The 22,495-nt window shown below is 53.9% G+C and overlaps 3 protein-coding genes across 16 annotated transcripts in view; 2 read left to right on the top strand and 1 right to left on the bottom strand.

Moving 5' to 3' along the window:
- Positions 1-900: 900 nt before the first annotated feature.
- On the top strand, positions 901-6,253 carry TULP2 (TUB like protein 2). The gene is given in 9 exon segments (XM_081215718.1): positions 901-1,141; positions 1,317-1,454; positions 1,694-1,810; positions 3,318-3,536; positions 4,752-4,864; positions 5,384-5,498; positions 5,584-5,682; positions 5,920-6,046; positions 6,049-6,253. Coding segments are annotated over 8 exon segments (948 nt in total). The 5' UTR covers positions 901-1,141; positions 1,317-1,409; the 3' UTR covers positions 6,162-6,253.
- Positions 6,254-6,329: 76 nt separating this feature from the next.
- PLEKHA4 (pleckstrin homology domain containing A4) overlaps positions 6,330-22,495 on the top strand; it is a 31,081-nt gene continuing 14,915 nt past the window's right edge. For 3 of the 12 annotated variants that reach the window (XM_081215709.1, XM_081215701.1, XM_081215703.1), the window contains exons 1-12: positions 6,408-6,500; positions 14,111-14,200; positions 15,447-15,554; positions 17,508-17,580; positions 17,696-17,796; positions 17,947-18,056; positions 18,641-18,850; positions 19,210-19,489; positions 20,112-20,198; positions 21,184-21,231; positions 21,353-21,433; positions 21,593-21,742. In XM_081215709.1, coding sequence (XP_081071835.1) covers positions 6,486-6,500; positions 14,111-14,200; positions 15,447-15,554; positions 17,508-17,580; positions 17,696-17,796; positions 17,947-18,056; positions 18,641-18,850; positions 19,210-19,489; positions 20,112-20,198; positions 21,184-21,231; positions 21,353-21,433; positions 21,593-21,742 — 1,353 coding nt within the window. In that variant the 5' untranslated portion in view covers positions 6,408-6,485. Of the gene's footprint in view, positions 6,501-13,244; positions 13,657-14,110; positions 14,201-14,712; positions 14,934-15,446; positions 15,555-17,507; positions 17,581-17,695; positions 17,797-17,946; positions 18,057-18,640; positions 18,851-19,209; positions 19,490-20,111; positions 20,199-21,183; positions 21,232-21,352; positions 21,434-21,592; positions 21,743-22,495 lie in introns of those variants that run through there. The other 9 variants (XM_081215706.1, XM_081215705.1, XM_081215707.1 and 6 more) reach the window with 9 other exon arrangements.
- Positions 8,428-11,611, bottom strand: PPP1R15A (protein phosphatase 1 regulatory subunit 15A). 3 transcript variants are annotated; one of them, XM_081215716.1, is made up of 4 exons: positions 11,375-11,611; positions 9,285-10,667; positions 9,038-9,107; positions 8,779-8,848 (listed from the first exon to the last, which is right to left on the bottom strand). In XM_081215716.1, exons 2-3 carry the CDS (start codon positions 10,656-10,658, stop codon positions 9,069-9,071), a joined length of 1,413 nt encoding a protein of 470 aa, XP_081071842.1. In that variant the 5' UTR covers positions 10,659-10,667; positions 11,375-11,611; the 3' UTR covers positions 8,779-8,848; positions 9,038-9,068. The 3 variants fall into 3 exon arrangements, with proteins under 3 accessions (XP_081071840.1, XP_081071842.1, XP_081071841.1); XM_081215714.1 differs by lacking the exon at positions 9,038-9,107 and having other exon boundaries at positions 8,428-8,848; XM_081215715.1 differs by lacking the exon at positions 8,779-8,848 and having other exon boundaries at positions 8,881-9,107.

Genomic DNA, 22,495 nt, shown 5'->3' with positions numbered 1-22,495 from the left:
CCCTGCTTGCTGTCACTATGAACCTGCACCTCTCTTAGGGCCCTGGGGGATGAGCTTGCCGCCATGAGGCTGCAGAAGCTGGAGGAGCAGGTACTGTGCCCAGGAATCCTGCCACTCCTGACTCTTCCATCTTCCATACCTCCCCAGGAGCCCCACCCCCAGGACTTGCTCTGGGATTCCTGGTCCTCGTTGGTTCTCTCGGAGCCTCAAGTTTTGCAATTGGGAAATGAGAAAATAGGAATTTGGGATCCTCAAGAAGCAAACCTTGGTGACGAGACTCCAAAATTTCTAAGGATCAAGCGTTCTGGAGAGCAGGACTCCTAGGTCCTGGGGGAGGAGGGGCCTGGGAGTCAGGACTCCTGGATCTAAGGAAGGAGTTGCTGAGGGACTGAAGGCCTGGAACTCTCCCACCGATGCAGGACGCCCCTCGCCCCAGGCCCCCTTTCACCCATATCTTCTGGTCCGGTTCCAACCCTCCCATTCCCGCCCATACACCCTTTTCCCGCAGCGGCGGCTGTTTGAGATGAAGCAGCGACGGAAGCGCCAAGAGCCCCTCATGGTTCAGGCCAATCCTGACGCCTCCGTGCGGCCCCGGCGACCGCGGCAGCGGGAGGAGCGCTTCTCGGGTGACAGCGGTGAGGAAAGGTTCCCAGGGTCGGGCAGGAGCACAGCCCTGGAGGGAGGGGTCTGTGGGAGTGCGGGGCCTAGAGGGCTTAGAGGGGAACGGCCTGGCGGAGCGCTGGGGCGGGGACTTGTAGATCACGAGAGCGGGGCCTGACAGAACCCTTGGGTGGAGCCCAGGAGAGCCTGAGTGCAGGGCCCGTGAGGGCCCAGGGGAAGGACCTGTGAGAGTTCGGGGGCGGGGTCGGAGAGCGCGGGGGCGGGGTGTGGTGCAACTAGAGGTGGGGCCCGAAAGAGTCCTGTGATTGGGCTTGTTAGAGCTCCGGGGCGGAGCCTGGGGGAGCCGGGGACCGCCCAGAAAGTGCTGGGGCGGGGCCTGGAAAAGCTCCGGGTTGCAGTTAGGCAGAAACCTCACTGCTGAAGTAGGCAAAGCCCGAGGGCCGGGACTGGGTTATTTAGAGCCGAGGTACTGGAGAGCCCGCGTGGGATTGTTTACACGCGGAATCGAGACAATTTAGCGGTAGGGCTGTGCTTGTTGGAGTCTTGGGATAGAGTTAGGGTTCTGAGTGGGTCTCGGGGGCTTGGGTAGTCAGTCAATCAGGGACGATGTCTCGGAAACTAGTGAGGAGGCGGATCTTCTCAGATGACCGGAATTTGTACATCGTGTTAATGGGCCTTGCCTCACCTTCTCCCAGGCCCCGGGAACCCTTTCCTTCAGGAGAACGTGCCAGAGACACATCTGCGCCCCGGTGCCCGCAGTGTCCTGAGCACTGTGAGCTGCGGTGGAGATGGCAGTGGCGACCGTGGACCCCTGGTATCGCCGACAGAAGCAGGTAATCTCAAATCCTTGGGCCGCCTATACATTGGAACTCCACTCCCACTAGAACCCAGGAGTCTGGAGCCTCAGTCCTTGCTCTCCAAAGGACCCCCAGGGGCCCCATTTCCTTCACACCAAGGAGTCCAGGTCCTGAACTTTCTTCTCCAACACGCAAGAGTCTGAATCTCCAGCCCTCTCCTCCCCCAGTATTCAGAAATCCCAGTCTCCAGACCCCCTCCCTATCCTGATTACCAGACAGTTCCGATCTCGAGTTGGAGGAAGTTTCCTTGGAGGATGTTCCTGCCTCACCAGCTCCTTATGAAGAGCCTCGGAGGACTCGACACAGGGGTTGGCCAGCCCGCCAACGATCTGGTAATTTCTGGGACATTGGGTGAAATCTGGCCCCCTGGTCCATGTGGCAAATCCCCCCCCCCTTTTTGGTAACAGCTTTGTTGAGATATATTTCACATACTATACAATTCACTCATTTAAAGTTTACAATTCCATGGTTTTCAGTATACTTACCAAGATGTGTAACAATCACCACAATGAATTCTAGAACATTATCATCACCCACAAAAGAAAGCCCTATACCTTTTATCAGTCAACCCCCCACCCCCCATTTCTCCCAGACCTAAGTAACCACTAATCTAATTTCTGTCTCTTTAGATTTGCCTATTTTGGATATTTCTATATTCATATATAGAATAATACAGTATATAATCGTTTGTGATTTGCTTCTTTTGCTTAGCATGCTTTCAACGTTCATCTATGTTGTAGCATTATCAGTATTTCATTCCTTTTTATTTCTTAATATTCCACTGTGATGACATTTCCTTTCATTCTCATGACATGACCAACGATTTCAATAACAGGCCTCTGAGTTATCACCCCAAACTCCGCTCCCTCCTCCCATTTTAGTTCCCCAGTCTCCCGGATGCTCTCTCTGGGATAAGGGAAAGAGAGGACTCTAACCACTCCCTGTCCTTAGATCCAGAGCAGTCAGAGAGAGTAGGGGTCGGAAACCCAGGGGTTCTGGCCTTCTCCAGCTAGCACTGATGACCTTGTCCCGAGCTCCTGGGACCCAGGTGTCCTGAGCTCAGTCTTCTTCGGGCTTCTTCCACCCCTTAGGGGGCAGTGCTGAGGACGAGAGCGAATCCCAGGATGTTGGAGATGAATACGAGGTGCCCAGTCCGAGACCAAACCCTGGGATGAATGGTGACGGGGGCCATGGAGACTTAGCCTCCAACAAGGTGGGAGGTGGCACAGGCAATGAGGACATAGGAGGAGGAGGGCTAGTTTCGGACTCTAGGGGGGACGGGACTCTAAAATTCTGCAGCCCAGTCAAGGGCCCTTTTTACTGGTGAGTGGAACCTGTTATGTTTGGGCTAGCAGAGGCGCACCATTTATTCAGTCAGTCTAGAGGATTTGAATTGATGTGAGCATATACATTAAAACCCAGCCCCTCGAAAGGCAGCGAGCTTTGGAAAGGGTGAGAAAGGGCCAACTGGCACTCACTTTGCTACTGATGAAAGTGAGAGTTTCAGTTGAGTAGATCTGAGCGGTACTATATGTTATCTAGACCCAATGAACATTGGTATTAGAGGAATGGGCAATGCTTTCAAAGGGATGCTCCAATCGGTAGGTGGAATGGGTGTGGCTAATGGTGCTGGCCAATCAACACTTGAAGAGGGCTTGGTGGGGTGGGCCCCTTGAACGTAATGGCCAATCAGCAGGTGGCTTAGATGTTTGACCAATAGACAGAAAACTTGGTCGAGAGAGGGCGTAACCCTGAGCTGGGATGGCCAATCGCTAGTTGGCAAGGCGGGGGAGGGCGGGTCTCGGCTGTCCCTCAACTTGAATTTGGCGCGTGGGCTAGGGCGAAGACCTGGAAGAGAAGAAAGAGGAGTCGGAATCTACAGTGAGGAACTCCCAATGGGCGGCCGACGAAGAGGTGTCCGAGGCTCCGGAAGGCGCTTGCGGCGCGGGCAACAGCGATGTGGGGAGCTCGCTCCGCTCGCCTCCCCGCACCCCAGACCCTCGGCTGGGCGAGGACATGGAAGCGTATGTGCTGCGGCCAGCGCTGCGCGGTCGCACGGTGCAGTGTCGCATCAGCCGCGACAAGCGCGGGGTAGACAAGGGCATGTTCCCCTTCTACTATCTCTACCTGGAGGCGGCCGACGGCCGAAAGGTGCGGTCTGGCAGCCTCGGAAGCAAGTCCCACCTCCCAAAGGCAAGTCCCGCCCCTTTCTGAGAGAGGTCAAGACTTGGGCGAATCCAGGCCTTGCTCGTCATTGAACTAGGACTGGTCAGCTCCAGCGCCAAGTCCTGCCCTTTCACAGCACTAGGCTTCTTTCCTCTCAGAGCCCCATAGGCCCTCCCCATCCCATAATCCAGCCCTGTCCACTCTGGAGTTGAGCCCGCCTTTCTCAAAGCTAGGCCGCGCCCCGTCGGGAGGTCCCAAGCCCCACCCCTTACAGACCCTCGTGAGGTACGGGCCCCATCTTTTTCGATCCAAGTCTGGCCCCTCAGTGAGCCTTCTGTATTATCAGGCCCCACCCAATGCTGGGACAGGCCCCGCCTCTCAGGAGCCAAGCCCCTTGCTTCGTGGATTTTCCACCCATAGCCAAGCGACTCCCCTCTCAGTCTGGCCATTCCTCTCTCAAGTGTGGCCGCTTCTCCTCAATTACTCATTCTCTCCCAGAAAGAGGCTTTTCTTCTGCTCAGTGCCAGAACTGTTTTTTCCCGATGAAACACGTACTGAAGTCCTGCTGCGATGTTCCAAGTGAGGCTCTTCCCTATTCTCCAAAGCCAAGCCCTGCCTGCCAGTCAGGCTCACCCCTCCCTGGGCTCAGCCCCAACCCTGAACTCAATGGCCGAAGGAATAAGGGGGAGATATTAAGATGTGAAATGGGGCTTCCCTGGTGGTGCAGTGGTTGAGAGTCCGCCTGCCGATGCAGGGGACACGGGTTCGTGCCCCGGTCTGGGAAGCTCCCACATGCCGCGGAGCGGCTAGGCCCGTGAGCCATGGCCACTGAGCTTGTGCTCCGCAACGGGAGAGACCACAACAGTGAGAGGCCCGCGTACCGCAAAAAAAAAAAAAAAAAAAAAGATGTGAAATGAAGCTCCCCATTCAGGACCCAGCTGATGACTTCCTTCAGTGAGAACCGCATCTCCCAGCAAGCCTTGGGACGCTTATTGCTCCATTACCCTTTCCTCTGTCTTGGGGACATGGTGTTTCCTTGTCTTTGGACCCCTCGCCCTAGCCAAATACCAGAAATCGATTCTAATGGGCTGTTTCTCACATCCACAGCACTTCCTTCCGGCTGGGCGCAAGAGAAAAAGGAGCAAAACCTCTAATTACCTCGTCTCCCTGGACCCCACAGACCTATCTCGGGATGGGGAAAACTTTGTGGGCAAAGTCAGGTGGGCAGAGTCCTGATGTGTGTGATAAACAGGTGGTAGAGGGCCGGGGGTTGGGGTGGGGGGGAAGGGGACAATTGAACTACATTTCCCAGTGGGCTTTAGAGTACAAGTTCCACCTGCCCCACAACTTTTTCTCTTGGGGACTGATGGGTTTTGTAGTTCTTCAAGTTGCAACCCCAGGGTAGTTGGGAATAGAACTGAAGGCTTTGGAGCAGAGGCTGGCATTTAAGACATTTGACTTCTTGAGAGACACGGGGCTGGCATTCCTAAGTTCCTGTGGGAGAAGAGGGCTGGGATATGTGAGTTCTTTTGTCTTGGAAGAGCGTTCCTAAAGGGCCAAGGCAGGAAATCATGGCTCACCAAAGAAAGAGAGGGGGCTGGGACTGGATACATGGAACATGGAACATGAGTCTTTTGTAGAGGATTGATCGGAAGAGTTCATGAGATGACATGGGAAAGCAGTAATGTAAAACAGGAATAATTATTATTTTTATTCTGACCACTTCGCTCCTGGAGCAGATCTAATGTCTTGGGCACCAAATTCACCATCTTCGACAATGGGGTGAATCCAGAAAGGAAGAATTTTGTCCCAGAGACTGCTCAGATCAGGGAGGAGCTGGGGGCTGTGTGTTATGTGAGTGTCCGGGAGACGAGAAAGAGTGAAGCAGGACGGTGGGGAGGGAGAAAGAAGCAGGCCAAATGGAGCATACTACCCTCAGGAGACCAACGTCTTGGGATTCCGAGGGCCCCGGAAAATGACTGTGATCATTCCAGGAATCGACGCCCAGAACCAGAGAATCAGTGTCCAGCCACAAAATGTGAGTCCGCCAAGGTTGAGTGTCTCTGGGTCAATGGGGAGGAAGGGCTGGGGGACCGGCCATAGGTCCTAAGGGGAGAGGGAGCCGATGGATTGCATAAGGTCATATATGAAGACGGGAGGACTTTGTCAGACTTATGTTTTTCAGGAAGGAGAGCCTAGGGACTCAAAATTCTGCGTCTGGAGGAAAAAAGCTGGTTGGTAGTTGGTTAACCACGTCCCCTACTTTACCCTCTAGGAACAGGAGTCGCTATTGAGTCGTCTCCAACGGGGGGCCAGCCAGGGGCTGGTCCTGCTGCAAAATAAAGCCCCATCGTGGAGCGACGAGAGCGGCGCCTACGTGCTCAATTTTCATGGTCGCGTCACTGGACCTCGGTCAAGAACTTCCAGATCGTGCATCCGGATGACCGTGAGCTCCTAGGAACTGGTTTACCTGGGCAAGAGAGCAGGACAAGAACTACTTCTCCCATTAGCACTTGAGCGTTTTTCTAGGCAGAGCCGACTCCACGCTATTGCAAAGCCTATTGGGAAGTGTAGTTTACAAGGCCCTCTGCCATGTAAACTGCACTTCCGGAGGATTCCGCGCATAGTGAGGGCGCCGCACAGCCTCTCGGGAGTCGTAGTTCTCGCGGCTCAGAGGCCCGCGGCAGGGAAATGACACCCGCTCCTCTTAATTCCTGACTTCCTTCTCAGCGGACTACCTGGTGCTCCAGTTCGGTCGCGTAGCCCCAGACACGTTCACCATGGACTTCCGCTTCCCACTTTGTCCGCTCCAAGCCTTCGCCATCTGCTTGTCCATTTTCGATGGGAAGCTGGCATGTGAGTAATTCAATGAAATACTCTCATCAGCTTGTGTGCCTGCTCGTTTGGAGAAAGGGCCCCAGCGTGCCTTCTTTTGCACCAGTTTACTAATAACCAACACTTATTAGACGCCGCCTGAGTGCCCCGTCTTGTGCTCTAGGCAGTGGGCTGTTCGGCAGCACTTGCCCTCCCGAAATCACAGTCCGATCATGGGGGATGGGTCTTAAACAACAAAAAAATCAAAATGCTCGTCTGCTATGAACGAGGAATGCACACAAGTTGGCTGGGTCAGAGCAAGGTATCTCTTAAAAAATTTTTTTTCATCTACATCTTAAGAATCACAAGGAACTAGCTGAGCCAGAGGGGTCAGGGACCGGAACAGACAGTAGCCACAGCTCATACAGAGGTCTTAAGGTGGAAGGGGGCTTGGTCGGTTTGGAAATGAAAGGATAGTGTAGCAGAAGCCTGGGGAACCAATGGGGAGGGACAAGGTATGAGGCTGGATAGGGTGCAGGACGTTTGGGCCACTCTTTTTTTTTTTTTTAATTAACTAATTTATTTATTAATTTTATTTATTTATTAATTTTATTTTTTATTTTTGGCTGTGTTGGGTCTTCGTTGCTGTGCGCCGGCTTTCTCTAGTTGTGGCGAGCAGGGGCTACTCTTTGTTGCGGTGCGTGGGCTTCTCATCCCAGTGGCTTCTCTTGTTGCGGAGCAAGGGCTCTACGTGCGTGGGCTTCAGTAGTTGTGGCATGCAGGCTCAGTAGTTGTGGCACGCAGGCTCTAGAGCGCAGGCTCAGTAGTTGTGGTGCACGGGCTTAGTTGCTCCATGGCATGTGGGATCTTCCTGGACCAGGGCTCGAACCTGTGTCTCCTGCACTGGCAGGCAGATTCTTAACCACTGCGCCACCAGGGAAGCCTGAGCCTTTTTTTTTTTCTTCCAAGCCTCTGTTCTCTCTTTTTTTTTTTTTTTTACTCTTTAGTTCCTCTTAATATTTTTTTATTATTATTTATTTTTTGGCTGTGTTGGGTCTTTGTTGCTGCACACGGGCTTTCTCTAGTTGTGTGAGTGGGAGCTACTCTTTGTTGCAGTGTGCGGGCTTCTCATTGCAGTGGCTTCTCTTGTTGCGGAGCATGGGCTCTAGGCGCGCGGGCTTCAGTAGTTGTGGCATGCAGGCTCTAGAGTGCAGGCTCAGTAGTTGTGGCGCATGGGCTTAATTGCTCTGCAGCATGTGGGATCTTCCCAGACCAGGGCTCGAACCCGAACCCGTGTGCCCTGCATTGGCAGGTGGATCTTTAACCACTGAGTCACCAGGGAAGCCCCCCGGGCCACTTTTGTTTGAACTGCTGTGAAGAGTTCTAAGCTGGTGAGGTACAGTAGGATGGGTAATTGGAAGACATCCATTAGAGTGAGAATAAATACTAGCCAACACTTATGTTATTTGACAAACATTGTTTTAATTATGACTTCCTTTGGGGCCTTACAAACTCATAAGGTATGTGCAATTGTTAGCCGCATTTTACAGATAAGGAAACTGAGTCTGTGGACACATGATTTATAAATGTGAAATCAGGCCCACTCATAAATGTGAAAGCCTTGAGGAACTCACTGCATCTGCCAGTAGGAGGATGAGTCTTTGTATTCCAGGGACACACAGAAAACTGGAGCTTAACCCTTTTTTGGTGAGTCCAGTTCCCAGCTGCCTTGGGGAGATAACTGTCTGGGGTTTAATCAAATTTAGGTGGAAGCCAAAGAAAAACGACAAAACCCACCAGTCTTTAGTTCAAAAGAAGCCTCGGGATGGGAAGAGGCAAACTCAAGGGATGATGGGAAAAGTAGTTTATCCTCTATTGAGAGGCTTGCCTTTATGCTGTTCCCCCGCAACTGTTTTGGGGACCCAGGAATAGTGGATGGTGTCAGTTCAGACACACACGGAGACGCTGCTCACTATGAAAAGCTTTATTCCTTATATAAACCAACACTTAAAAATAAATAGTTAGTAACACGAAAACTACTTCATCTTAGCCATGCCTCCCACTGAGGTCCAGGCAAGGAGACACACAGGGAGGAGATGGAGAGGCCAGAATGTGGCTCAAAGGTGTGGTCTGCATGGGGACATGGGTAAGGTCAGGGTAGGGGCAGGTATGGTGGCCAGAGAAGTGGGAGGGTTCCCGAGGCGTGCCCAGGCCCTGGCCCGGGCAGCAGGGGTGAGGTAGGGACCCAGCTCCTCTTGGGCTCGGGCGATGCGTCGGGCAAAGCGGCTGCGATCCCGGGCAAACTGCTCCCAGGGGCCTCTGCGGGCGGCCTGGGCGGGTCCCGCCCAGACAGCCAGGAGATGGACGGAGACCTTCTCAGAGAAGCGCACCTGGAGATGGACCGTCACAGACATGGGGAGACAGAGAGATACAGACACAAGATACAAATGGCCACAGGTTGGGGGGTGTGGGGAGAGGGAGGGAGACAGAGAGAGAGAACCAAACAAAAATTAGTGGCACAGCAACGCTTGTTATCTGGTTAGTCATTCACCCACCAGCGGATCCTCCATCTGACTCACAGAAGATGGAGGTAGTTCCCTGGGGTTGACATCAGCGCAGCTGCTCCTTCATCCCACAAAGGCGCAGCCTCTTGCAAAGGATTGCATTACAGTGAACACAGCTGTCCCAGCGGAACTCACATGCAACCCTCTGCAACATGGGGGACCCAGGAATCGGGGCCTCCAGCCCTTTGGCCCCCAGGCCCAGGAGTTCCAGCTCCCAGCCCTCTCCTTGCTAACCTCAAGAATCTGAGCCCTCAGCACCCACCTTTCTGGTCTTTAGGGGAGGCTCAGGGTCCCGATGCCTGGTGGGGGTTTTTGCAGACTTGAGGCGCGCTTGCAGACGGAGGGGCAGCGGAGGAGGTGCCCAAGGAGGTGGGGCCTTCTCTCCAGGTAAATAGATGGCCACTCGCAAGGGGCAGGGCTCAGCCTCTCCCCATTCTGTGGCAGCTTCCCCTCCCTCTGTTTCCTCTCCAGGCTGATATATCCGGTCCCTGAAGAGGGCACTCTGGGCCTGAAGGGAGGGACTTGGTTCCAAGTCAGCTGCTTCTGATTCATCATCTTCATCCTCATTCTCACCCTCACACTCAGTTTCCTCCTCTGTGTCCTCTCCTGGCCGGTACACCCAGGCCCTCAGGAAGGCACTTGTGGGTGGGATGGAAGAGGAAGCCTCAGCTTCTCCTGAACCACTGTCCTCCTCCTCCTCTTCTTCCTCTGTGATCTCACTGGATTGATGCTGCCAGGTCCTGAGCGGGGGCCTCTGGGCTGGAACTGGGGAGCGTGGCTCTGGGTCAGCTTCTCCTTTCTCAGCTTTTTTGGGCTTCTCCTCCTCAGGCTCCCCTCCTGAACAACATTCCCAGGCCCTGAGGTGGGAGCCTGCAGATGAGGGGCAAATGGAGGTCTCCGTGGCTGCTTTATTCTCTGTTCTTTCTTCCTCTGTGGCTCCATCCACGGGGCAGCACACCCAAGCTCTGGTCTTGGATCCCAGAGCTAAGGGAGACGCAGATGTTCTAGGAGCTTCTTTATTTACAGCTTCTTCATCCTCCTCCTCCTCTTCCTCTTCCTCCACCCCGGGACAACGCTCCCAGTGTGATGGAGGAAAAGAGAACGTGATCACTTCTTTATCTTCAGTAACCCCTTCGTCCTTAGATTCCTCCTCCCCAGGAAGGTCTTGCAGGGATGTTATCAGAAGGCTGGGGGACAGGGGAGCAGGCTGGCCATCCATAAATTCACTTCCCTGCTCTCTAGGGATACTGGTTGCTTCTTCCCTGCCATACTCTTCGTCATCATCATCTGAAAGTCCCCAGGCTTCAAGAAGAGAACACTTGGTTTCCAGGTCAGGGCAGGCCCCCCGGGATGCTTCTCCATCCTCCTCAGCTGCCCCACTGTCTCCAGTCTCCTCTTGAGGGTGCCTGCCCTTGGGGGCATGGTGAGTGGCCAGAGAAGCCTTAGCTTCTCCCTCCGGGACAGCTTCTCCCTGATCTGTTCCGGTTACTGCTTCCACCAACCAGGGCTCTGGAGATCCTGGGCCTCTCAGGTGTCTCCAGGCCCAGCTGAGAAGGCCCACCAGCGGGGACACGAGATAGAAGGGATGGGTATCCCTCCAGGGGGCAGGCTGATGGGGCACTTGGCCTGGGGCCATCTGTCTGGACTGGGAAAAAGGGAGAAAAAAAAGGAATCAAGTTTAGAAGCCTAGGGGATAGTATCAGAGGATGACCCTGAGTCATAGCAACGGAAATAGTAACACAAATAGCAACAGGAGAGTCCCTGCCCCGCATTCCTTTCTGATCCCAGCCACTCCCATCTCTGTCCCTTGTTTCGCCACCTCTTCTCTCAGTACCCAAGAGTCTGGGTCCCCATTCTCTCTGTCCTTAGCTCAACAAGCCCCTAGCCCCATCTGCTCTCACCCGTAAGTCCTAGTCCCAAGAAGAGAGAACACAGGTCCTCTACTTGCTTCTCTTGGGGACAAAGTCCTGGTTCCTGCTTCTCGCACCCTCCTGTGGATCGACAAATCAGACCCCCATCACCCTCCTCCCTCGGAGACTCAAATATTCCGATCCCCAGGTGGTTCCTTCACTGGGGACCCAAGAGCCTGGCTCCCAGACCCCTCCTCCGTCTGGCTCAGGACTCCAAGTTCCCAATTCCTTCTGCTTCCTAAGTCCGAGCCCTGGGGTCCGTCCCACTCCTCCATACACAAGAGTTCAGGTTCACAAGCCCTCCTTAGGACCCAGGAGTCCGGGCCCCGAACCCTCCTATTTCGGAACCCAGAAGTCCGAGCTCCCTCCTCATGACTGACCAGCAGTCTGATCCCAGCCCCCAAACCCCTGGGGACCTAGGTGTTCCGATACCCCAACTCACTGGCTCGGGACCGTGCGTCACCCTGGGGGCAGGAGCGCCGGCTGGGGCTGCCACAAGCGATCACAGGTTCGGACGGTTCGGGAGGCCAGCGCGTTCATCTCGCCCTCCGGCGTTGGGCTCGGGATCTCAAGTTGTCACCGGCTGCTGCAAGTGCTGTCGCGACAAAGGGGCGCGGGATCGTGCCGGGAGACGCTAAAACACAAACAAGTGGGAAACTAAAATGGTGTGGGCTGACGCTACCCGCAGGGCTTTTATAGGCCAACGCTGCCGGACGTGCTAACGCCAAGAGAGGAGGCGGGGTTTCGAAACGTAAACGTGAGGATCTGAGCGGAAAACAAGGTTGGACTTCTCGCGGAGATTCCGGGCTTTTTGACGTCACGGCGGCGGCGGCGGCGTTTCCAAGCGTGGCCACGCCCCAAGCAAGAGAGCTGTTACTCAAACGCGTGAACTGCTTAAGCAGTGAGGGAGCTCGCGTAACCCCTGTTCCAGGCAGATGCCTCCCCCGCTATTTAACCAGCAGGCCCCAGTCTAGAGTGTCCCACTTTCCCATCCGGTCGGCTTCCTACCCGGTGTGGGAGAGTATTATTGTTTCCATTTCACAGATGGGAAAACTGAGGCTTGGGAATGAAATCACTTGCTCAAGGTGGTCACAGCAGTGTCTAGATTCATTGCAAAAGAGACAAAATGTGTAAGCCCCCTGAAGGCGGGCACCTTGCATTGCTCACTGCCTGGCACATAGTAGGTGCTCAACAAATATGTGGTGAGGGGATACTAAACCAAAAACTCGGACCCCTTCCCTGTCTCAGGCACAAGGTTCCACTCTTAGGTTTCACCTGTTTCAAATTTGTACAAAACCTCTGCTTACACAAAGTGAAATTCTGGCTGGGGAACACCAACGGAACCTCATGGGAGAGTGGGGTCTTCTGCCACAAATTCCAGGCCCAGGGACACAATCCCAGTCCCGCCGCACCACCCACCCCTGACCTGGTCTGTAATGTTTTCCCTCAAAATACACCCAGAACCCATGTCTCCCTCCTGAGGGGGTCAACCTCAGTCTAGAAGAGAATTTTCATCTGAATCTGAGGTGGAGATTGACACTGGCCATTTGACCATTCTCTCGCCAGCACCCAGGGATCGGGGGCCACTCCCTCCTCACTGGAGGTCCATCCACTTAAAGCCACACTTCCAGACCCCCAGCTCTATTCCCAGCTCCGGAGTCCTGACTCCTAGCTCACACCTTCCCAGGTACCCTGGAGTCTCAGCTCCTACCCCTTCCAAGATCCTAGCCATCTCCTTTCGGGGGAGGGGCGTAGTGCCCATGACTTAGGCCCCTGACTACCACCAGCCCACAGAGGCCCTGGAGTCCAGGCCCAGCTCCTACTCTCCAAACATTTAGGAATCCCAGCTTCAGCCTTTATGGGACCCTGGTTCCCCAGGCTCCAGTCCAACAGGGACCTAGGAATCCGGGAGGGGGTTGTGTGTGGCCCCTCAGCATGGGGTCAGCTGAGCCAGAGGTCAGGCTGTGGTGGGGAGGCCAAGAGGGGCGGGGTCAGCCGGGATTGGGAGGGGAGGCAGCCGCGTGGGCGGCTGGCAGACGGAGGGAAGGACCCACAGAGAGGAAAGAGAAACTGGGAGAGCGGGGAAGAGAGAAAGTCAGAAGGGAAATCTGAGCGAGAAGGAAACAGTAGACGTGGAGGGCCACGGAGAAAGAGAAAGAGATTGAGTGTACGGGAGAGAGAGAGACAAGGGGGAACAGAGAGGGAGAGAGGGAGAGCGAGAGCGAGAGCGAGAGGGAGAGCGAGAGAGAGAGAGAGAGAGAGAGAGAAAGAGAGAGAGAGAGCGCGAGCGAGAGGGGGAGAGAGGGAGGGGGAGGGAGGGGAGAGAGAGAGAGAGAGAGAGAACGGGATGGAGAGCTAAAGAAGGGACTCCATGAGTCCCAGAAAAAGATTTGGACAGAACCAGAAAGATTGGAGAGAAAGTGATATGGGGGTGGGGATGCTGCCGAGGAGGGAATGCGTAAAAGAGAGACTGGAAGAGACAGAGATTAGAGAGTGAGAGACAGAAGGTGAGACTGGAGAGAGAGACAGTATAAGAGGAAGGTAGAGCGTGAGAGGAAGACTCACTATCAGAGACAAAGAGACAAAAGGGTGTGGAAGAGCAGGTGAGAACTGAGGGCTGGGAGAGGCATCCCCTAAGGGGCAGAGGAGGAGGGGGACTGTGCCTGGGTGTCCCAGCTTCCACGCTGCCCTCTTGTGCTCTCTGTCCTTGGGACCCCAGAGCTGGTAAGTTCCCTGGCTGGGCTGGGAGGGAGGAGCTGCCTGGGTGCACTTTCCTGGTGCCCGGGTCTCAGTGGGGATGTTCTGGGGGTGCACGTGGGAGGGCAGGAGACAGGTAGCTGGGGGGCAGCTGGAAAGAGGGAATGGGGGCTCTTGAGCACAGAGAGGGTCAAATTCCTGGCCAGTGTGCGGGGGGGGCAAGAATAAAGGGGCTCCTATTCTCTGTCTCTGGCTGCAGACAGCTGCCCCCTCCCCGCAGCTGCCAGTGCCGCCCACCTCTCTTGGCATCACTATTGGTATGCGGTCCCGGGCCAGGGCCTCCCCCAGTTCCCCCAGGCCCCAAACAACAGGCTCTTTCTCCTCAGCCTCCTCCGACCTGCAAGCCCCTGACCCTGTCTCTGTCCCCAGCCGGGTCATCTGCAGAGAGGCACACACAGCCCCTTTTTTTTCTCTCCCCAAGCCCTTGATGGAGGAAGGCAGACCTCGGAGCAGCCTCAGCCTGGCCAGCAGCGCCTCTACCATTTCCTCGCTCAGCAGCCTGAGCACCAAGGTTCGAGCTTCTTGGTGGGGCTGGTGAGGGGAGGGGGTGCTCTGGGCTGCCCCATCCTCCTGTTTCCGAACCCTGGTTTCGGTGCCACCCGAGGGACTCTGATTGTCAAAAGCAAGGATCTTTAGCAATGGGGTGTGCCGAGCCTAGCAAGGTCCGAAATTTCCCACCCGCCACAGCTAGGAATTCAGAGGCACTCCCAGCTGTCCCCACCCCTTGTATTTTCCTAATTCGAAGCCAGAGTAACAACTCTGCTTAACTCTGGTTGCTAAGATAAGGCCACTCCCCAGCCGTGACCTCCCCTCTCCCCAGCCAGGAACTCAGTGGCTACTCTTATTAGGACTGAGAAATCCGTGTCCTGTCTCTTGCCATCCCATCTACCCAGTTCTGAAATCTGATAAAGGAAAGACCCTTCTCCAACAATAAATATGCCCCATGTGGCCTGAGATTCTTGCATCCCAAATCATCACCCCAGCCCAAAGTTCAGTCATGACATTCATTTCCTTGTCCTCCAGGCATTCCCCTCACTCATTTCTAGCTTCCCAAGTTCAGATTCTGTAGATTTGAACCTGACCTGGATCAGCATCATCACCAAGGAGGGGCATCCTGTGGGAATCTGGCCATATGGGTGCCTGTGGACAGGAGAGGGAGGCCCATCTACTGGGATGAAGGGATTTGGAGCTCCCACCACCACCCTGGACGTGATCGCTAAGGAATGTCTTTCCTTGGCACTGAGGTATCCTTTGATTCCAGCTGACCCATCACTAGGGACTCAGCACAGAGGTCCTTCCTGATTGTGGGGACCTCCTAGGCAGTATTGCCATCTCGGGTCCCAGAGGCTCTACTACATCTCTGGCTCTGGTGGCCAAGAGCATCCTCTCCTTGGCAGTGGATCCTTGATTCCCAAATTCCCTCCACAGTGGCCAGTAGCCTCTTCCTTGCCTCCAGACACCTCCCTCCACGCATGTAAAGGTGCACTATGCACATGCAATTCTCATCCCCAAACTCAGCTCCCTCTTTATTTATTTATTTTTTAATCTCAGTTCCCCGACCAGGGATTGAACCCAGACCACAGCAGTGAAAGCGCCGAGTCCTAACCATTAGGCAACCAGGGAACTCCCTCAGCTCCCTCCTTGACCCAGTTTCTAAAGGCAGCCGAGGAGGGCCTCGGGTTGCCTGAGTCCCACTGCGCCGCCTCCCCAAGTCCATCCCAGGGCCATGTTCACTTCTGTCCTCCTTGTCTCTTCAGAAGTCCACCCGGGCGGTAAGCAAGGTGCATGCCTTCGGGAAGAGGGGCAATGCGCTCAGAAGGGACCCTAACCTCCCCGTGCACATCCGAGGCTGGCTTCATAAGCAGGTAGAGTGAGCGCAAGAAGGGAAAGGACACTCCAAGTGATGTTAGAGGCTGTGCCCCTGGCTGTCCACTGTTTCTCTCCTTCCAAGTCTTCTCCAAATATATTTTTTTGATCATTGCTTCCTCCCTTATTCTGTCGTTTCTTTCATTCATTCATTCATTCATTCAATGACCACTTTTTTTTTCATAAATTTATTTCTGCTTTATTTTATTTTGGGCTGCATTGGGTCTTCGTTGCTGCGCGCGGGCTTTGTCTAGTTGCGGCGAGCGGGGGCTACTCTTCGTTGCGGTGCGCGGGCTTCTCACTGCAGTGGCTTCTCTTGTTGAGGAGCACGGGCTCTAGGCACGCGGGCTTCAGTAGTTGTGGCTCGCGGGCTCAGTAGTTGTGGCGCACGGGCTTAGTTGCTCTGCGGCATGTGGGATCTTCCCGGACCAGGGCTCGAACCCGTGTCCCCTGCATTGGCAGGCGGATTCTTAACCACTGTGCCACCAAGGAAGTCCAATGACCACTTCTTGAACATTTACAATGTGCCAAGCCCTGGGTCACATACCATGCAAATAAGACAAATAAGTATCTATCTACATTCAAAATGGGGGTGGGACAGGGATGGATAATAAATTAGTATAAAACAAGTGGACTAAATGATTTCAGATGGTGGGAAATGAAGCACTGTGAAGAAATAACGCAGGAGAATGTGCTGGAAAGTGGCTGAGGGATGAGAGCTACTTTTGACTGTTGGTCGGGGAAGGCGTCTCTGAGGAGATGACATTTGAGCTGAGAATTATAAATCAAGAAGAAGCCCATTGTATTAAGATCTGGGGGGCAGAGGGAATCTGAAAGCAAAGGGCCCTGCAGCAGGCCGAAGTTTGGTGTTTGGAGCAAGCCAAGGTGAGAGAGAGGAGGGGCGGCAGGGCGACAGGGCGAGTTTCTCTAAGTGGGGTCCCAGACCAGCAGCACCAGCAGCGCCCGGGAACTTTCTAGAAATGCAAAGTGTCAGCTCCCACCTCAGCTCTACTGACTGGAGAACTCTGGGGATGGGACCCAGGAATCTGTGTTTTCATGAGCCCTCCTGGTGATTCTTATGTGCACCCAAGTTTTAGGTTCCCTGTAAGCCAGCAAATTAGGGTAAGGAACTTGAGATTTATTCTAAGTGGGACGGGAAGCTCTGTTTTGAGCAGGGGACTCACATGGTCTGATTTATAATTTTAAAAGATCATGCTGCTTCTGTGGGAATGGATTCAAGAGGAGAACAGGGGGCTTCCCTGGTGGCGCAGTGGTTGAGAGTCCGCCTGCCGATGCAGGGGACGCGGGTTCGTGCCCCGGTCTGGGAGGATCCCGCGTGCCGCGGAGCGGCTGGGCCCGTGGGCCGTGGCCGCTGGGCCTGCGCGTCCGGAGCCTGTGCTCCGCGGGGGGAGGGGCCACAGCAGTGGGAGGCCCGCGTACCGGAAAAAAAAAAAAAAAAAAAAAAGAGGAGAACAGGGGCACAAGGTTAGAGATGGAGCAGTTCTGGAAAAGGCGATGGGGAGATGCAGGATTCAGGGTATGGCTCAGCATCACCTTCCTGGCCTCTCTGTGTCTCACACTCCGTAATGATCGGGCCAAGTCTTCCTATATAAAGCCGCTGCCCGTGTGTGGTACAGTATCTGTCCCAATCTTCCTGTAACTTCTCAATCCCCAATTGACCCGTGAGGAAAAAATGAGGTTTCTAGTGGGGAAATGACTTGCTTAAGGGCACAGTTTGAAAGTGGTGGAGCTAAGAGTCAAACTCAGGTCCACCTGTGTCCAGAATCGATGTCCTCTCAACTGCAGCCCACTGGTTTCCAGTTCTCCATCTGAATCTATTGCACCAAACATGTGTCTCTGCGCCTCTCCTTTCTTTGGGTCTTTGGCCCCAAGTGTCACTGTCTCCATCTCCTTTTTTCCCTCCCCCCTCTACTGCCACTCTGTCTCTCCAGGACAGCTCCGGGCTCCGGCTCTGGAAACGCCGCTGGTTCGTCCTCTCTGGCCATTGCCTCTTCTATTACAAGGGTCAGTGATCCAGCTGGCATGGGGGTGGGCGGGCCCCCCTCCCACCCTCCCTTTCCTCTAGCCTCTTGGCCTCTAGATCCCTGTGTGACACTTGACCCCAGCCTGTCTTTTGCAGACAGCCGCGAGGAGAGCGTCCTGGGAAGCGTCCTGCTCCCCAGCTACAGTATCAGGCCAGATGGTCCAGGAGCCCCCCGAGGCCGGCGCTTCACCTTCACCGTGAGTCCATCCAACCCCCATGGGCACTAAGGCACTAGGCGATGGGGGCAGGCATGGAGCATCCATTACTGGAGATAAAGACCAGGGTCCATGGCATCCTTCTTTTTAGAGGGCCCGGCGGCCGGGTCCTCCAGCTTTCTCTTCCCGCAGGCGGAGCACCCGGGCATGAGGACCTACGTTCTGGCGGCTGACACGCTAGAGGACCTGAGGGGCTGGCTACGGGCACTGGGGCGGGCCTCCCGCGCGGAGGGGGACGATTGGTGAGTATAAGTACAGGCCACGCTCCTGACACTCTACCTCCAGTCTGGGTCCTGCAAATTATCCGGCTAACCCCTCCCCTTAAGGCCCTGCTCTCTTCAGTGTCCAATCACTATTCTTCTAGCTAGGGAAACTCCGCCCTTCAGGCCCCACGTCCAGGGGACTTCATCTCCAATCAGCAAAGAGTCTCTCTCTTGTAAGCTCCGCCCACCGTTTTGTCCATCAATATTGCTCACTCTCTAACTGGCTCCCGCAGAAGTCTCCACCCCCTGAGGCTGCCACCTAAAAAATGTCAGATTAAAAAAAAAAGGAAGGCTCCAGGCTCTGTCTGCCTGCCCCAATTTTCAGGCTGGAGACGCATAGTCTAGGGCATTGGGCCCAGCGACCTGGATGGACCTTGTGGCCCTGCACAAGTCACTTCCAACTCGGGCCTCAGTTTCCCCATCTGCAAAATGGGGAAAACAATTTACAGTGCACTACCTCCCCTTTTTTCTTTGTAGGTTCCTGTGCCCTTATCTGTGAAATGGGAATAAGGGCTGTTATAAAGTTCAAAGGAGTGATGTCTTTTTCTGTGTCCACTCGTTAGTGGGCAACCCAGGTCATCTGCCCGTCCCCAGACTGGGGAGGGCCCTGGCGGCCCCGGTGGTCCCCCAGAGGTGAGCAGAGGGGAAGAGGGGCGCGGCTCAGAATCACCGGAGGTGGCTCGTCTCTCCAGAGGTCGTGGCCGGCTGCTCACTCCCAGCCCCATGGCTGACCTCCAATCTGGACCCCGAATTCGGAGGACAAGGAGCCCAGAGTGAGTTGGACGAGGGAGTCTGGGACGAGAAGGTTCTATGGGGCTGAGCTTCAGAGGAAATGCTGTGGGCGTGGCCGAAGGGCGGGGCTGGGACTGATTAGGGGAGTGACTTAGTGCTTTCTCACTGATGTGTGTGACTTGCTGGGTTCTTGTGGGGTCAGTGCCTGTCGGGGAGAAGTCTTAAGGAGGGGATACCACAAAGAGGGAAATTATTCAGGATCTGGCTACTAGAGGAGGGTTCTACTCCAGAGGGACAGTGAGACACCCTGAAGGGAGACACATCTTTGAGGCTGGCTCGATGGGTAGTGGGATGAGGGGGCTCTAGTTGACTCAGTTCGCCTATTCTTTCTTCCCTACAGCCTGTTCACACCCTTCTCTCGCCCTCCCTCCCCTCTGAGCCTCCCCCGGCCCCGTTCTGCTCCTGCACGCAGACCCCCTCCCTCCTCTGGAGACACAGCACCTTCTGCCAGACCCCATACCCCCCTGAGTCGCATCGATGTCCGGCCTCCCCTGGATTGGGGCCCCCAGCGCCAGACACTCTCCAGGCCCCCCACTCCCCGACGAGGACCCTCCTCCGAGGCTGGGGGAGGAAGGGACCCCAGGAGTCCCCAGCACTGGAGTCAGGAGGCCAGAACACCGGTGAGCAGAGGTGATGGGGAGAGGGACTAAATCTCCCATTTGGCCATGGGGCTGTCTTTCCAGGCTGTTCTCTAGGCCACTGGCCCCGGGTATCATGGGGATTGTAGTTCAGCATAATCACAGCTGGGTTCAGGTGTGAAAGGGAGAGTGAACTTTAACTCCCATGAGTTCTCAGGGCTCTCCTCAGGCTGGTCTTTGGCCATTACTCCTTAAGCATTATGGATATTGTAGTCCAGAATACTCTCCTCTAGGACAATGCTGTGAGAGGTAGCGTGGATTGCATCTGCCTTGTGTCTCCAGTTTATCTTTCCAAGTTGGTCACCTACTATTTCCTCTGAGCATCATGGGACTGTAGTCCAGAAAATCCACAGCTAACCACGAATGTGAGAGTGAGAGTAGACTGCAACTTCCATTGGTCCCTGGGACAGTTTTGCCAGGCTTTCCATTTATTATCATTCTCAGTGTCCCCACAGTGGCACACAGCTGGAGAGCAGATACTTGAGGAAGTTCTGGGGGCCCAGTTCTGAACCTCAAAGAGTCTCCTAAGGCACTGCAATTCTGGACACATCCATTCTAATATTTGTTACTAAGACATGCCAATTTCTAAACATCTCTATATCAGTATTCCTCCCAGGCCCCCTCTGGCTCCTCCACATATCTTCAGCTCCCTCCGAGGCCTCCTGGGACCCGGGCTTCCATGGTTTTATTGGTAGGTATCCTGGGGCACCTCGAATCTGCCAGAGTCCCTTCCCTTGCTTTCTTTGCTATGGTGAATGTCATCTCCTGGACTAGTGTGCCTAGAGAAAACTGGGTATTTCAAGGTGCCTGGATATATATTAGTTTCCTAGGGCTGCTGAAAACTGGGTGGCATATATGTATAGAATATCTCTCCATTCATTCATATAATTTTCTAGGTTTGTCATTTGAGTTTTTCCATAGAGATTTTGTGTGCTATTAGTTAAGGTAATTAAGGTAATTCCTAAATTCCTGATAGTTTTTTGGGTTTTTTTGGCTACGCTGTGTGGCTTGAGGGATCTTAGTTTCCTGACCAGGGTTTGAACCCAGGCCACTGGCAGTGAGAGCACCGAGTCCTAACCACTGGACCACCGGGGAATTCCCTACTGATAGTTTTTATAGTTATCTGAATGGTATATTCTTCTTTTTTAAAAAATATTTTCTAGTTATTGATGGTGTAAAGATATGCTATTAATGTTTGTAACTTCATTTTACACCTGGCATCCTTGCTGAATTCTCGTATTTATTCTAATAATATTTTTATGCTATTGTTCTTTGGAGGGTAGATGAGCACATCATCTATAAATAATGATGTGTTTATCATTCCCCTTCCTACCCTTACACTTTTATTCTTTTTCTTATCTTATAGCATTGGTCAAGATCTCTAATAGTGTGTAAAACTGTAACAGTGGTAGTGAGCATCCTTATTTTATTCTCAGTCATAAAGGAACTCTCTAAGTCTTCTCCATTCATTATTTATTTGCTATAGCTATTTGGTAGCAAAGACCACTTCCTAAAGCCAAAAGTCTGGCAATTGGTCTATTGAGGTTTGCTAAAGCTTGGAACAAAGCTAATAAGGACAGGGATGTCTGTTAGTAGCAACAAGGCTCAGCTCAGTGCTGAGCTACAATAAGGACCTGTTTGGGCATATGACCTCCAACTTTTCTCTTCCTCCTCAGCCGGGTCCCCCTCTAGACTCAACCTTCCACCAAAGCTTGGAGACAGATGTAAGTTCTCCTGATCGAACCCTTACTGAGTTCCCAGAGCTGGGGAGAGAATGTTTAAATTGTGGGTCAGGGGGAAGAGCCAGATCTGGTCCATAAATAGCTCCTGTCCTCCTTTCTCCAGACTCTGTTGACCAAGTTGTGTGGGCAGGACCGGCTCCTGAGGAGGCTGCAGGAGGAGATAGATCAGAGGCAGGAGGAGAAGGTACAGGGCTCTGGGACGGGGGAGGGGCATCTGGCCTCTCGACCTGCCCTTAGCCCATCCTGATCCCCAGCATACCCAAGGATATGGGAAGACACCTCTTCTCTCTTCCTGAGGCTGGGGGTGGTCTCAGAAGTCTAACCATCTTCCCTTTCGCTGCAGGAGCAGCTAGAAGCAGCCCTGGAATCCACTCGACAGCAGCTGGGCCAAGCAACCAGGGAGGCTGCAGCTCCTGGGAGGGCTTGGGGGCGCCAGCGCCTCCTGCAGGACCGACTAGTCAGTGTGAGGGCCGCTCTTTGTCACCTGACCCAGGTGAGCATCTGGGAAGGGGCATACCTCCAAGGAGACCCCAGGATTCTACAGGTTGTTACTAAAGGGAACTTGCCCCCAAAGGCTCTTGGGAAGGTGATTCTTGAGAATCCCCCCAATTTTAAGCCAATGATCTTGACGTTCCTAGAGGGTGAGGGGCAAGCAGCCAGGAAACAGTAGTGTTTAAGTTAGCCATTTAAGGGGGAGGTTTTTGTGGTTTTTTTGAGATAGATTTAGTTTCCAGTCTAGTAAGTTCTTTTTTATTTATTTATTTTTGGCTGCGTTGGGTCTTCCTTGTTGCGCGAGGGCTTTCTCTAGTTGTGGCGAGCGGGGGCTACTCTTCGTTGTGGTGCGCGGGCTTCTCGTTGCGGTGGCGTCTCTTGTTGCAGAACACGGGCTGTAGGCTCACGGGCTTCAGTAGTTGTGGCACGCAGGCTCAGTAGTTGTGGCACACGGGCTTAGTTGCTCCACGGCATGTGGGATCTTCCCGGACCAGGGCTCGAACCCGTGTTCCCTCCATTGGCAGGTGGATTCTTAACCACTGTGCCACCAGGGAAGTCCCAAGGGGGCGATTTTGATATGGACTTCCTGGCTTTGAATCTCAGTTTCCACTCATAGTTGCTGTGTGACCTTAGAGAATTTACTTAATCCCTCTGGGCCTTAGATGCCTCTCATATAAACTTGAGATAATAAAAATAATATTTACTTCATAGGGCTATTGTGAAGTTTTCATAAATATATGTAAATGAAGGAATG

This window comes from Mesoplodon bidens (assembly GCF_964165515.1).
Source record: "Mesoplodon bidens genome assembly, chromosome: 18".
Lineage (NCBI taxonomy): Eukaryota > Metazoa > Chordata > Mammalia > Artiodactyla > Ziphiidae > Mesoplodon > Mesoplodon bidens.
This window is presented reverse-complemented; position numbering and strand designations above follow the sequence as displayed.